At 35.3% G+C, this 15,570-nt stretch overlaps 1 protein-coding gene across 1 annotated transcript in view; it reads left to right on the top strand.

Annotated features, from left to right (window-relative positions):
* Nucleotides 1-9,797, top strand: part of CFAP54 (cilia and flagella associated protein 54) — a 102,864-nt gene extending 93,067 nt beyond the window's left edge. Inside the window, exons 65-70 of the mRNA XM_041409744.1 lie at nt 9-202; nt 3,241-3,426; nt 4,621-4,718; nt 5,516-5,702; nt 7,060-7,137; nt 9,678-9,797. Coding sequence (XP_041265678.1) covers nt 9-202; nt 3,241-3,426; nt 4,621-4,718; nt 5,516-5,702; nt 7,060-7,137; nt 9,678-9,797 — 863 coding nt within the window. The remainder of the gene's footprint in view (nt 1-8; nt 203-3,240; nt 3,427-4,620; nt 4,719-5,515; nt 5,703-7,059; nt 7,138-9,677) is intronic.
* Nucleotides 9,798-15,570: the final 5,773 nt, after the last annotated feature.

The raw sequence follows: 15,570 nt of genomic DNA on the forward strand, positions 1-15,570 counted from the left end.
TAACCCAGGACCTGGATCACTTTCTGCAAGAGATGGACACCTTGGTTTGATTTCTGACACAGGAGTTGTTCTACGCATAGCAGAAATGCATTCCTTCTTTGAAAAGAATTTGTTTGAATATTCATTCTGTTGTCTTGAGAATCTTCCAGAAGAACTACATGATGCAGAAATGCCACTCAGTATTGCAACTGATTCTTCAGAGGTACTTGTATTCTTTCTGATGTTTCAAAAATATTATACTGGTATTTCATTCAGATTCCTGGTAATTACAATATTGGTAATATTTCTGGAGCACTATAGAAGAATGAAATTATATGCAGAGGATCAGTAGAAAACCAAAATCCTGCGCATGCAGTGAATTATATAGTTAACAAATGCAGATATCCTTGTGTTATTCATTCCTTCAAAAGTAATCTCCCTCCCATAGCCAGTGTATTTAGACCCTAGAAGATTAAGTAGAATGATATTTAAAAAGGTGTTTTTATTGGTTAATAAAGTTGGCTGTTAGTAAGAGCTGAGATTTTAAATCTTGTAGAACTTCATCTTTCATACCAAAAATGTCCTGTTTTGTAATATGTATGTACAAGTCTCTATATTTAATTTAGTCTATAATAAAAACATGACTTTCAAGAAATATGTATGTTATATTTTCTCAAAATTTTTTAAGGTCTTGTGTGCCAATTTTTTCACTAATTATCAGCTGGCTAGAAAATAAACCTTTTTAGATCTCTGGCTCATGAGCAACCTATTTGAGCTTTCAAATGTAGGCAGCTCAGAATACATTACTCAGATAAATTTTGAATTAGAATTCTGGACTCTACACTGACCATAGCACATGTTTTGAAAATGGAATGAAATTTGTCTTTGAAGATCCACTGTAAAAATAATGGTGTTCAAAGTTTCTCAGTCTCACTTCTCACATTAATAATTACCCTAATACTAAAAATTAAAATGAAAGCTCAGTCTTTCTGGCTTATTTTTTAGTTATTATATTCAGTATTAAATGGAGACAGGGGAGCCTTGAGGAGGGAGAACTTGGTATGTTATAAAAATGAATAAAAATTCTTCTGTGAAAGTAGCTTGTCTAGAGTTGGTGAACTTTCTGCAGTGTTGGACAGCATATCATTACTCATTTCCCAACAAAGAGCTGACTGTGCCACTGAATAAATTGTAAATATATGGTATGTGACATTTATAACAGCCATCATATATCAAAAATTATTTTCCTCTGTCTGCTCGTTTTTTGACATAATTAGTATTACAGTATCCTAGAATAATAAGCTTCAGAGCTCACTGTCATGTTCATGACGGGTGCAAGCTGCATAATCATAATCATGTGTTAACTTCACTGTTGTAGACAGCTAACAAGCATAAAGCTCTTACTTTTTTAATTCTAAGATTCATTGATTTTTATCACAACATTTTTAGAAGCTTTAACTATCCAGAAGGCTAGAGATGTTATTTTAAAAATGTAACTGTAATTGATTACTTTGAGTTTTAACAGTACAAGTAGACATACTTTTGGAAAGAATGAGTTTTATGTATGAAGTTGTTTCACTTATACCTATCTCTGTAACCTATTTTTGACTCTAGAAAGTCTGCTGACCAAAGAATCCAAATTACATTAGGTCTGTAATTAAAATTCTGGGCCATGTTACATTCTTCATGCTTGTTTTTTGTTCTGCTCCGTGATAGTAAGTAGGTCTGGAAATACTTGACTAAGACCATTTGTTTTCAGGATTTTGAGAAAGTTGAATAGACAAGTATTTATGTATGTTATTCAGCAACCTACCAGTTTGACAACAGCAGTTGTAATGTCCTTCAAAAAGATTCAATATGACTAGAAACCCAAGGGATGCAGTTCAGTGAAAAAAAACCCCATAACAAACATTTTAGAAAGAGATCTATAGCATAAAATGGAATTTTAAGAGCTCTAGTTCAGGGGCAGAGAATAAATTAGGTCCCATGTCCATATATGTATTTTCTCCTAGTTTTGTTTGCAGTCCATGCTAGCAGGACAGTGATTCATTACTGAATTAGAAGAAGGCTGTAGTGCGTGGGTCCTCAATGCCTCCAAGCTCATGGCTTACCATGGGTTATGGCCACTAAAGCCACATCCATGTGCTCCAGTTTATGACTTCCACACACCTGGATTCATTCTTACCTTCACTTCTACTAAAGTTTCATGTGGGATGGTAATGGGCTTAATGGCGAAAAATCAGATTATTGTGAAAAATCCATCTTGTGCTCACTTGGATTTACCGCCCTGTAGTTGTCATGTGCTGAATTTTCTGTAGAGAAAGTAGGTAAAATTCTCAATTTTTTTAGCATTGAACATTCAAAATTTGAAAAGAACTCACTCTCCACAGAGCTGTTTTCAGTCTTCACATTTTGGAACCAATGATGGAGGTATTAGGACTTTTTCAAATAGCCTCCACATTCCCTGAAAATGTGACTGTTTGACCCGTGTTCTTTGCAGATCTGTGTAATACTTTAAAAAATAGAGATGGTGTGTTACTGTTCAGCCTTTAAATCTAATATTTCACAGTTTTAAGAAAAGGTTTTGTTCATGCATGAATGTTGGCTGACAGTGTTCCTGCATTAATTCCCTGGTGAATGACAGCCAACAGTAGCTATTTGATGAATGCCCTGCTAATGTTCCATATGTATTTTATAAAATACAACAAATCCTCACAAATTAAGTGATTGAATTTTCAGCAGGTGTCACCCTTTGTTAGTTGCACAGCTGAGAAAACAGATAGGTAAACATAAATAAAGCATTAGTCTAACATTCAGGATCCTATTTTAATTATCAATATGTGTACTTGACAAATTATGATTTAATCATTAAATTTTGTATTATCAGTATGCCAAATAATAGATTTGAACCGAACCCATAATGCCATAATGTTTTTAAGTCAAAGGCAAAAATCATTGTGACTGTGGGTGTCTCTAAGACAGCCTACAGATTCTTTGTATTACCTTTAGAAATGTGTAAGCATTGAAAGACTTAACCTGGTAAAAAGGACACTTTTAAAAACCACCCATTTACCTAAATAAACATATATTTATGCTGGAATGAAAGTCATACCAATTCCAGTAGACACTAGATTATAACAGATTTTTCCTCTTTCACTACAGAAAATATAGTTTAAACTTAACATTTATTTAAATGATATAATTTAAATATTATTAAATATAATGATTTACTAAAAACTTAAAATTTATTTTGTGTTTCAGATGTCTCTTGATGTTTCTGAAACTGCATCAGAAGTGTCACATGTGAGAGTAGCTTCTCCAGCTTCTGTCACTGCAGAAGACATTGAGAAGACAGAGAGTAGGGCAGCATGTGCTCCAGATAAGGAAATTAACATTCAGTGGTATATTCCTTCTATGGCAAAGCCATCAAAGGATACAGAAACTAAGGTATAACTAGAGCAAAGCAGTTCCTTAGGTAGTGGAGCAAATTATGTCTCATTTCCAATGAATATTTGTTACCAGCTTTTTTTATAGAATTATGGTGATAGGAAGAATTTATTTACTCTGCTGCAAACCTGCTTTTTAAAAAAACAGAATGCCCTGGCAGTTTTTTGTTGGCAGGCCAAAAAAACACCTTTTTTTTTCCCATATAGAGCTTCCAGGCTATACTGTATTTATGCCTGTTGTAAATCCCTGATGTCTTCAAGACCTCCACTCTTTGTTTGGGTAGACCTGACTGATACATTTGAATATTAGTTTGGTGGGAGACTCTTGGAAAAGCAAAGATACACATATACAGGGAAAATGGGATTTTGTAAGCCTCATTTTCCTAAAAGATCAGACTGAACAGTGAAAGATAAAAGAAATGAGAAGGTTGCAGGAATGTGAGAAACTATGACATGGAATTTGTTTTATCTTTACACAAGGGAACAATGTGAAGGTAAAATTTCTGTTACAGCAATAAAAATCCATGCTCTTACACTTTCCGGCATAGCAGATCTGTTTCTAAATTTCTATTAGACCCATTTATCTTTATTAGGAAATTGATAGAAGCACTGTGAAATTAATGTAAATAATGTACCTTTTAATGTGCTTTTGCAGGTTACTTTAGCATGGCCATACAGATCAGTAGAGGACCAGAGAGAACTCTTAAAACCAAATAATGCATGAATGCCATATATTTCACATTTTCCATATAGTCAAAATATTCAGCTACCATTAGGAAGCATATTTTCAATTGCACTAAATACTTGCAGTGAAAGATGAGAACATTTTACTTAATTTTCTTATAATGGTGTGGTGAGTTATGCACACCTCATGGATTTAAACCTAGCATGATGACAGCCATGCATATGATTGACCAGGATCAGGACAATGCTGGGATTTTGACGGTGACATCGTGTGGTATACCTAATTTTCAAACCCATAGTAATAATATCCAATTAAATTAATTAAATTAATCTAAAACCTATAAAAAGTGAGTGTAGTACAAATTCATATGAAGTCACACTCCTCTCTTTTTGAAGGTCAGTTATCTAAGGCTTCATCAGTACACTGTATTTGATATTTATTGTACTCTTGTATCACAGAAATAGCTCAGGTCTGCTGCATTACAGTTCACCCATCCCATCTCTTTTGCAGGTTTTGTTGCTTTATGCTTATAATACAAACCCTATCAAGATTAGTGACATCACTTCAGCGTCTATGTTTTCAGGCCGCTTGTGGATTCCACTGGCTAGGTAAATAATCACTGACTCTGTCCTGTTATTTCATGCTGTATTAAAGATCAATCAGCCATTTAGGATGAGGGAAAATAAAGTACAAAATATCAAAGAGCTGTAAATCTTTAAAAGCATTCATTTTTGCTTTTCAAAGATTTTTCACTGTAAAAACTGTAAGATGTCGTACATGTGTTAAACCCATCTAAACAGTTGCTTTTTCAATGCATTCATTAGCATTTTAGTTTTGATTCTTAAAGAACCAAGTAAAATATGCTAATTATATTACACTGGCATAGCAATGTAGCAGATCTAAAAAGCACTCCCAGCAGTTATTCATTCCCATTCTCTCAGTGGATCATCTACTTTCTCCATCCTATATTACAACTCTGAGAAAGGAGTTTTTCCTCAGTTGTAGCACTGGACTCTGCCCTTAATTTTGGATCCTATGGCATTTTTCATTATTTCTTTCTTGTCTTTCATCTAGTCTTAAAATTTTTGGAACCGCTTAGTGGGTAGAAGGGAAGAAATAATGGGCAGCCTCTGCCACCCTGGTTGGATGGAAAAGCCGTCTCTTAGAGAGGCATTCCTAAAATAATACCTCCCATTTTTAATGTAAAAAGCTAATGCATTCTATATCTCCACTTTATTAAATGGAAAACTTATTTTTGTAAAATTATGAGATCAGTCTTGAAATAAAAGAAAATGTAGAGTCTAGTCAATATGTAATAAAAGCTAGGTCAGCTTAATTAAAACCTGGAAGCAGCAAATATTGTTGTTTTACAGCAGTAATAATTAAAAACTTCGTCTTCTTTTAGACTTATTTCTGTACAGGAGAAATTGTCTGATCTGAAGGAGCAAGTTGAAATATTGATGCACAGTTCTAAGAGATTTTCAACTTCAGTGCGTACAAGTATTCGTGAGAAAAATGAAACTTTGAAAATAAGTCCTTCATATAAACCCAAAAGAAGTGATGCAAAAGTGCATCTTGATGTTAAAATAGAAGTAAGTGAGAAAAGCTTGGCTCTTATATATGTTTGACTTGATTGAAGATGCCTGTTTTGGGGAAATAAATGATGGCCAACTTGGAAGGCAGACTTAAGGGCGGTGTTAAGCTTCCCTCACCTCTAAAAAAAAGTTGAAATACTTTTGCTCTTTATTTAGTATTTAACTTTTCCTTATATATTGCTTGTCACTTTAGAAAAAAACCCAAGCATTTTCAACCTTCTACTTGAAAATAGAGACTACCTCTTCAGGTACATAGATTTGGAAACTGATACATAATTTATAGTAATCTACATCTGAAAATCCTTGGCAGTGTGCTAAATTAGCATGGTGATCAACCCAAAAGAGCTTTTTAAACACAGTTCCTTCAATGTAAAATGGGCAGTGGTGGTTTCTGAAATAAGAACCTGCTAATAACATTATTGAGAGATGACTAAAATTGGCACAGAGTTTATTTTAATTTTCTCTATGCCATCCTCTTTTCTTTTCATGAGCAAGGTTGAATATGGTCCACAAGCCAATACTTTCCCCACATACACACACACACAAAAGGTAATTTCAGAACTTTCCATGTGCTCTGTTTGAGATAATGTCATTGGAATAGAATGTTGCCACAGCGTAAGTGCTGCTTGATAAATGCCAAGGCAAAATAGACGTTTATTTTCAAACTGGGAGACATTTATCATGTGACAGGATTCTCTTTATATCTATTATGTGAAATGATTAATGATGTAGAGGCTGTCATTTTGTCTGATGGATGCTGTGAAACAGTGACAATTGTGCACTATGCCATTATTACGAGGCTGTATTTTGACCAGCTTGGAGAACAAATGATATTTTGGCCAATCACTGTGTTCAGGAGGGTAGACAGAGCTGTCTTTTAGTGGGGGTTTCTAATTACCTGAAGGTGTTTGCTCAAAATTTCATTAATATATGTCAGTAATTGGTAAAAAAATGTTTAGAATACTAATAAGATTAACATGCCATGCATTATACATGTATAAATATCATCTTGTCAGGGTGTTTGTTTATCATATCTTCAGTAAACACATAGCAAAAAGTATGCTCAGTCACTGGATTTAAAACATGAACCAGGAGCAATTTTGTCTCAGTAGAAACTGCAAGATTTGGCCATTTTGTTTGTACAGGAAACACTACTATTTGTGTTGCAGAAAATTTATATTCATCAGCTAAGGTTTACTTTGCTGTGAATTCAATTAGAATAACCTAAACCTTGAATACTCTGAAAAATTTTGTAAGGCTGAGCCATCTGTTAGCTTATCGGAGGAGACTGATAGTAGAGCATATGTTTGTAGTACACAGATAGTACAAATTTTTTCTTGTTTTATACCATTAGGAAATTGCTAAAAGGTATTTATCTGAAGTCAAAGCACTGCTGTCTGTTGTTCCAGCCCCATCCGCTCCATTAACTGAGGTATGTTGTTCTCATTAAGAGTAAAAATCTGTTTTCTAAAATAAAACAATTTTTCAATTAAACTGAAACATGGATTTTACCACTAAGCATCTTCCCATTTTTTCCCTTATTTTGTTTTGGTTTTATTTTATCATCTTTACAAATAAAATACAAATGTGCATGATTACAAACTGTGAATATCTTCACTGTTCATTAGAATCAACTTTTCATACACATAAAAATGTAATAAAAGGGGATTTTTGCTCACAATGTTTAATACAGATTATCCACCCCTCTCTGGTCATTGTTTACACAGACTCCAGTGAATTTTCATGATGGAATCACCAAATGTAATTTCTTTCCATTCTCCCATTTTTGCAGTTATTCAGGCTTGATTATTCCATTTTCTTTAGCTTTCTCTGCCTTGCCCATGACATGTTTTGAGAGATAGCATGCCATTTTTTTGTCCATGCTGATGGACAAAGCATCTTATTCATGCTGTTACCCAGTGCAGTCAGTATCCCAGAGGAGACTGTGGGAACTGGCCCTTGGTGGGGAGCAGTGCTGTTCAGTGTTCTCAGCCACCTTGGGGACATCAGGGAAGGACCACAGCTGCCAGGGCTCAAGGGACTCCATGTGAAATTCTGCAATCCACTGTAACATATCACTCCCTCACCTGATCCTCAAATATCTCGCCAGTAATTGCTCACAATGGAACGATAATGGAAAAGGCATCCACTGGCACCAGTCAGAGAGCTCTTCCTAGCAGAACAGAATGTGACTTTTACCTGAGAACAGCTGGGTAGTGCCTGTTATACCAGAGAGTCTGTCCTGTGTGTCCTGCAGCCCGGTCCCTGCAAGCACACCCTTCCTTTTGCACACATTGCGCCATTCTCGCCACCCCTCGTTATCCATCCTGAAGTTCTCTCTCAAATGACTCCCAGGCCTTCATATCACACAATCTGGCTTTATCAATGCATCAGAATACACCCACATCTCTTCTGCAAAGCTGTACTTTTCTGAGTCCCACTGAAGTATCTTCCATGGTAGGAAGATTTGATAGATTCCTAGGGAAAGATAGAAACTTTCACAGAATCATGGAAAAATTCTGAAACTGTTTACATTCTTGTGAATTCCTTTCACTTTGCCTGCTTCTGTTTGTGGATCTACGATGGAAGTGAGGGAGCAGATTTAGTGGTGTTCTTCTATTAAGAATATGATGTTTACTGCACTGTTTTATTCTCTCTACATTCCACAACCAGGTGGAACATCACAGAACTTTTCATCATGAAGTTTCAAATACAAATTTCAAACTAAGATGCTTTGAGATATGGTAGTTTTGGTTGAGCAGCTGAAGCCTAATCCTTCAAGATGCTGAGTATCTTTGTTCTTCACTGAAGCCAACAGAACTTGTAGGGTGCTTAGCACTTCCTTATGTATAGCATATTTCAAAGTAGCATTTCCAAACTTTCATATAAGCTGTATGTGTGCAATACTTTGTCTCAGCCAGAGACAGAAACCTCAGGGAGGGACTATGTCCACCACAGAATACATTCCCTTTATTTTCAAGCATGCAGGAGAAGGCTGCAGATACATTTCTTATATGTACTTTTTCACCATTTTCCCACCAAACACTTTTCTGTTGCTCATCTTCTGGTGAATTAATTGGGCAAAGTCAGTTGTAATTTGTAGTCTTTTTCTCATTGTCTGAGCTGTCACTCTTTGTCGTGTTGCCACTCTCTTCTTTGTTTTTTCTCTCTGTGTGTCTCTGTGTGTCTCTGTGTTTTTTCTCTCAGTGCTTTTGATTCAGCCCTGAATTATATTTATAAATGGAAAAAGTGCATTTTCATTGAATTATTAATGTAAAATGATTTGACTCTTCATGTTTTAAGAATAAAAAATTATCAGCCTACTTGTTTTTAATGCTGTTTAATGTCCTTGAGGGAGATAGAGTATAGTGTTTGGAAGCTCCAATCTTAAATGTTAGAAGTAAATTTATAAATAAAATAATTGCATTAAAAATTAACCTCCCTATGTAACTTATTCCAGTCATCTTTGTCTTCAATTGTTTTTTGTTGATACTTAAATCAGTTAAATAGTTCTCCGTGTTCAATGGACACTCAAACCAGTTTATGACTGCCCTCTATGTCACCTTTCACTGTTAGCTCAATTCCTTCAATTTTTCATCTTAGAAAAAGCCTTCCAAATCACTAGCCATACTTGCCACTCTTCATTTTACCTACAGATGACCATGATAAACTTTGTGAGCAAGTCTGTTCATAAAGGTTTCCTCCCTTGAATCCTTTTTACTAGTTTCCTGCAAGAGATGTAATTAACCACAAATTTATACCCAGGCAATAAATATTTCTAACGTACTCATTGGTTGTAGTTCAGAAATCTGGCTTTATATGAAACTATTGGTATGTATGTGTATGTGTATTGGTATATACATGTATAAATTTAAAAAAAATATATATATATATATCTGTATATTGGTATATATGTACTTTTTGGTACCTCTAACCTTAATAAAGTTATTAATTTAGTATTTTTTTTTTCAGATCCCATTTGATGTTACTTTGCAATCAATAACAAATTTGAAAGATATGTTTGATCTCGCAAATGGATGTGTAATAACTGATGGAAGTCTTTTCAATTGGATCATTTCTCTGCTTCACTAAATGCTATTTTGCAATAACTCAATCAGCTAGTAGCTGAATGTTACAGACTTAGACTTAACTTCTAGTGTTAATGTAAGAATTTCATTTAATCACACCAGGATTTGGCTCCTGTTATGTTTTATAATTTTCACTTTTAGGTTATTTCCAATTATTTCAGCATTAGTCGTTTTTAAAATAAAAATAATTTCTTAGGAATTTAATATTTTGTAAGTAGTTTCTTTATAAGAGGATGCTCTAGCTATTCAAAAATTTTTTATTGCTTAGAAAAGCTGAATAGGTTTGTAGCCTTCTAGTTCCTCTAGTGCTAACAGATATTAATTTTTCCCCTTGAAGTTTTATTCTTATCAGCAATTTTTAAATTGCTTTTGCAGTTATCAAAAGTTGGTATTATTTCTGAAGTTGTGAATTTTTGAAAAATCACTGAGTTTGTTCTTTTATTCATCTATTTGGAATCTATCATTTCAGGTTGTTGAGGGTGCAAGTGATCATTCAGATGTCTTCATAATTTTAAAGCTTTTTTCAAAAAAACCAGACAAAACCCCCCGACAAATAAACAACTCCCCTCCCCCCACCCCCAACAAGGCAGTACAAATAATAAAATGGTACAATACAGAATATTTCTTATATAATTCTAAAATGCTAAGGGAACCTTTCTGAATGTTGCTGTTAATATTATTTTAAAGTACTCAAGAAATACAAATGAGTCCTGACAACAGGCACCTGAGGCAATATGCTCGCGCATATACTCCATCTTAATGGGTGGAGTATCTGAAACTGAGAGGGAGAATTTGACATGAACAAGTGAATTAGCAGACCAGGGAGGGTTTTGCTCACATCCCAAAGCCAGGCACTCCTTTGTTAGTTGTATTGATTTGTTTGCAACAAACAGCAAAAAAACCCAGGACATTTGGGCAGGAATCCTGTGAGACATGTCCTATAAGTAGTTATGGTTTTTAATTTCCAGGAAAATTCAGCACTAATGGTTACCATTCCTGGGCTCATTTCCTGTGAAAAATGCCAGTGCCTTTCACTTCCCTTCCCTGTACTGTAGCCCAGTGATAAAACAATAAACTTTTTTGAGCTATTTGGAAATTGCAGATTTACCTTGGCTTGTGCTTTTCAGAAAAATGTTACCTGGTTGAGTTTCTTTTAGGGAGGAAGAGGGAGAGAGAGGTAAAATTCTGAATAATGGGTATCCTAGATGTGATCAGTGCAGGAAGAAAGGGAATAAAGTTCTCTCCTATTTCTCTTCATTCCTATAAAAGAAAGAAGACTGGATGAATTTCTGTTATGTGCAGCTGTTTAAAAGTTGTGCTGTTTTTTATTTTGTGGAATGCTCTAGGTAGTAGGAAAATTAGGAGAATAATGATACAATGATGAAAAGAAAGGAAAAAGTAATTGACAGGGCAGTTATTTTTGCAAGACAATTTTAAAACTGAGTTAGTATGATTATTTAACTCGACTGCCTAACAGCCGGTTTGGAGGAGACGCTCAGCATTATTCTTTCATTAAAATAATTTATTATTCTGCAGTTGTTCAAAAAGCAGGAAAGATAAAAATTTACATTACTCATTTTTCTTTTACAAGGAACAAGTAGGGAGTTGCAGCTTTTAAACAACAAACAAACAAACAGGGTGTTCTGTCTTTTGTTGTGTGTTGTACAAACTAAAAAACCTATCTTTTTTTATTTGGGGTCACCTTGAGGATTATCATAGGACTTTTATGCAGCTTAATTAATATTTGTAAAACATGCTATAGGCATCAGATGAGAATGGAAGTGAAGTTCTATTACAGACAAGGCATTTTTTCAGTGCTGCCTGTCTGGACCTTGTTATATTTCCTATACTTGAAAGAGAAATATTAAATAAAAGCCTTTACCTATTCATTTAAAATACATTACTATACTTACTTTCCTGTAATACATATTTTCTAAGATTTTTGTTTTAAAGAAAAATATTATCCTTTAACACAGCACAGTGAAATAATAACATTGAAATGTTGACCTCACTGTATCCATAGCAGCAGATTTTATTCTCACAAGCACAAAGTATTCAATGCAGGTTTAAGAAGATAAATTGGAAAAACATTTTTCTTTTAGCATATAATTAAACTCTTTAGTTAAAATCTGCCTGTATAGAGGGAAGTTCATATCTGAATGTCTCCAGTAATCACACAGAAAAGAAGTATAAAAGCAATTGTAAAGCAAATTGTTTCTTGATTATGTATTGCAGTAGTTGGGTGGGGTTTTTGTCCTTACCAGTAAATGGAGACTAAATATGTGAAACCAGAATGGAGACTTCAATATGTGAAACCAGAATAGATTTGTGTCAGCACCATGCTGACTTAGATTTGCATAGAATACTTGTCTGTGTCACTGTCTCCAAAATTAAAAAGGAAGAGGAGGAAGGAGGATTTCACTTTGTAAGGGAAGACCTCCCTGCTATGGCAAGTTCTTCTCTATGATTTGCCCCATACAACAATGCCAAAGAGCTACTTACCATACTGACAGCTTTGAACCCCTGGCATGTTTGCCAATTCTTTTCAAATTTTAACTGAAATATTTCTCCATTCTACACCTGTGGAAGGAATGGATAATGCTTCCCTATGTGACAAATCGTGGGATGGGGCAAGGAAAAAGAGAGAGAGAAAGAGAGAGGTAGAGGGAGAGCACACTGTGGGGAGAAATTGAAAGATTCTGAAAAGAATGACATTTTATCTTCAGTGCATCCCCTTGGATGAGGAACAAGAAAGACCTATGCAAAACTAAAGAATAGTAAAAAGAGGTGTTTGGGGTTTTTAAATTATTTCAGTATTTTCCATTATGTGAACTGAATGAAGCAAAAATGTTGAGAAAAAAAACAGCTTCTGGTCCTGTAATGACAAATTGGATCATCAAGAACATGCTGGAGCTCAAATGCAATTTGAACAGGGAGCTTAACAGTGAAAGGTCTGAATGGATTTTGGAATATTTCAGTTTTCAAATACTGTTTCAATATAGTTTTAAGTTATGTTGGTGCCTTGAAAGATGTTCTATATTCAAAGCATTCACAGGATTTCTCATGCCTACAAATACAGAGTAACTTGAAATTATTTCTGGTTAAATTAAGTTTGTGATGTGGAAATCAGTAATTTCACACAGATTTATCCAATTGTATGTGACTGGTTTTTAAATTCCACTACAGCTCCAATTCACAATAATTTTTTGTTGTCCAAAGTATATATCCATTTTCTGGATTACATCAATCTAACAAAATAATCCTAGTAATTACCCTCACTATGCCTCAGTTTCTTTATCTGAAGATAACAGTAATCCCCTCATCAGTGAGGGATTTTACACTTTCTGCATCAACATTTGGAAAATATTTTCAGATCCTTGAATGAAAGAGGAAGGCTGTTTATGTTATTATTCAGTTGTGACACACTGTAATGGAACAGTCATTTGTTTCCAGTCCATTTCAGTGAAATCCAAGAAGGAAGATTCTTTAAAAAAATAATGATGGAGTTAGAATTAATTGTTGGCTAATATGCTGAACTAATTAAGCCAGCAGAGAGATCCATTTATGCTTGCCAAAGGTTTTCTTTGAGTTAAAGATACTGAGATCATCATTAAATGAGAGAAGTGAAAATATGAAGCATAGGTTAATCTTTAAAACAGAGTGGGTGAAAGGGTCCAGAGGCAAGTGCTGAAGTCAAATATTTACCACTGCAATTTAATTTTCCACTTTGAAACCCCAGAGATAATTAGAATTATTCTCATTTATCTACCATCTCAGCATGATTTAGGATTCTACTTAATGTGCAAAGAAAAAAAGAAGGGCTCTGCTGAAGCAAATGGCATCAAAACTCTCAGTGTGGAACCAGAATGCACTAGCTAAGAAATAATCACAAGCTGACCGAGCCAGCCCTATGGTCCTGTGTGGAGGGTGAAAGTCTCTGAAAACACAGAGCACCTACAGGGCTGGTTTAGCTCCAGGCCAGACATTCAGAGTTGAAAAGTACATTTCAGCAGCCACCAAAAAACTTCAATGCCCTAGGCAAAGCTCCTTGCTTCTTGGCAGTGATGCTTGCTTCATTCCATGTGAGATCTGGCATCATACAGCTGCTACACAGCAGAGATCTTGACAGTGAAAGTCAAGATCCTGTCCATCATGTGAAATTACTGTATATATTTCATCATCATACAATGTGCAGTGTATTAATTATCTCTGTCACATTCCTATGATTCCACTACCAAATGGGATAATACCCACTTTAAAGTGGTTTCCAAAACACTCTTAAGAAACAATTATAACCATAAAGAAATGCAGGCCTTTTTTTCCCTAGTGTCCTGATGGGTCTCACTCCCCTGGAACTCTGTGGCTCATCCTTCAGAATCTAATGTCACTGCCCCTACAGTGAAAACCTTGTTTACGGGCAAAGAGGAAACCTATCTATGTTTAAAGGCAAAAATATATTAGCATAATTGAAATTGTAGCCTAATCCAAGAATTGTTATCAATCCACATCGGTCTAATTATTATGGGAAAAGAAAATTTCTAGGTGCAAAAGGTTTTAATAATAATAGTAGTAACAATACAGTTAAAAATATTATATAAACTATTTTTGCTCTCTTCACTTGTGTATTGCTCACACTTCCACTGCTTTTACATCCTTGCACAATTGCTGGGAATGCCCTGTCTTGCACAGGAGGCCTTTCAGCAACACGACTTTGGCTTTAAGGATTGGGCTTTTAGCTGCAGTCCTTTCCCCAAACAGGATACACCAGCGTGTCCCAATGGTTCCTGACAAATACCAGGAACAAGCACAGCACAGACACTGGCATGAAAAAATGCCAGCAAAGGTCCTACCAGCAGGAACAACTGATTTAACTGAGGGGCTGTTAGAAAATGAAGCACAACATGCCAATCATATTTACTTAAAATCCCCCAAATTTTTAATTGTTCAAGGCTTCAGGGCTTGTCAGGCAGGTGCTCACCTGTCTGTAAAAACTGTTGTGCTCCTCAAGGAGATAAGGAAAAAAGCCAGAGGATATGGCTGTGGTGAAGAAAAGGCTTTGGGTTCTCTCTGTTTAGATTCGGTTTTAGATTCTGAATCTGTTTAGATTGTCTCTGCTGAAGCTAGGATGGAATAGCAAGTGCTGGCCTCAGAAGTAAAACACGACAGGTTTAGCAGCAAATTAGGACTATGAAGTGGAGTGAGGGTAGAAGACTTGCAGGAACACTGTGGATCCCTTAACACTAAGCTGAGAAGGCAGGAGGTTGAAGATATAAATTATGAAGATATAAATTATGACTAATGATTGGTTAATGAAGATTAATAGATGCAATAAATACATGATCCTCATTGCTGTAGGGAAATAATGGCATTTTCGGTAATAGTGGCATGATTTCTCCTGATTCTGAGTTCACTTCTACAGACTAGATATTAAATGAACTTGGCAAATCAAGACTCCACAGCAAAGGGAAGTAAATCAGGCATTTCAGCTCGACAGGCTCTGAGGGGCCATAGGGTAAAGACTCACTCAAAGGCAGGTCTCTACAGAAAGTTTTGCTACAGGTTAGTAAATAATTTTGTGTTTAGGGGTAGAAAGCAGGAGTGCAAACACGTATCGCCTTAAAGGAACTGCTACCTTTTATTTTACCGGATGAAAATAACAAAAAACTCCCGCCTTCTGTAAAATTCAGCATGACCGGGGTAACAGTTCTATTGCAAGTCGGGAAACAGACGCCGCAATTCTCTATTGCTTGGTGTTACTCTTAGTAATGTGTTAACCG

This window comes from Onychostruthus taczanowskii, unplaced genomic scaffold (genome assembly GCF_017590055.1).
Source record: "Onychostruthus taczanowskii isolate IOZ18803 unplaced genomic scaffold, ASM1759005v1 scaffold31, whole genome shotgun sequence".
Classification (NCBI taxonomy): domain Eukaryota; kingdom Metazoa; phylum Chordata; class Aves; order Passeriformes; family Passeridae; genus Onychostruthus; species Onychostruthus taczanowskii.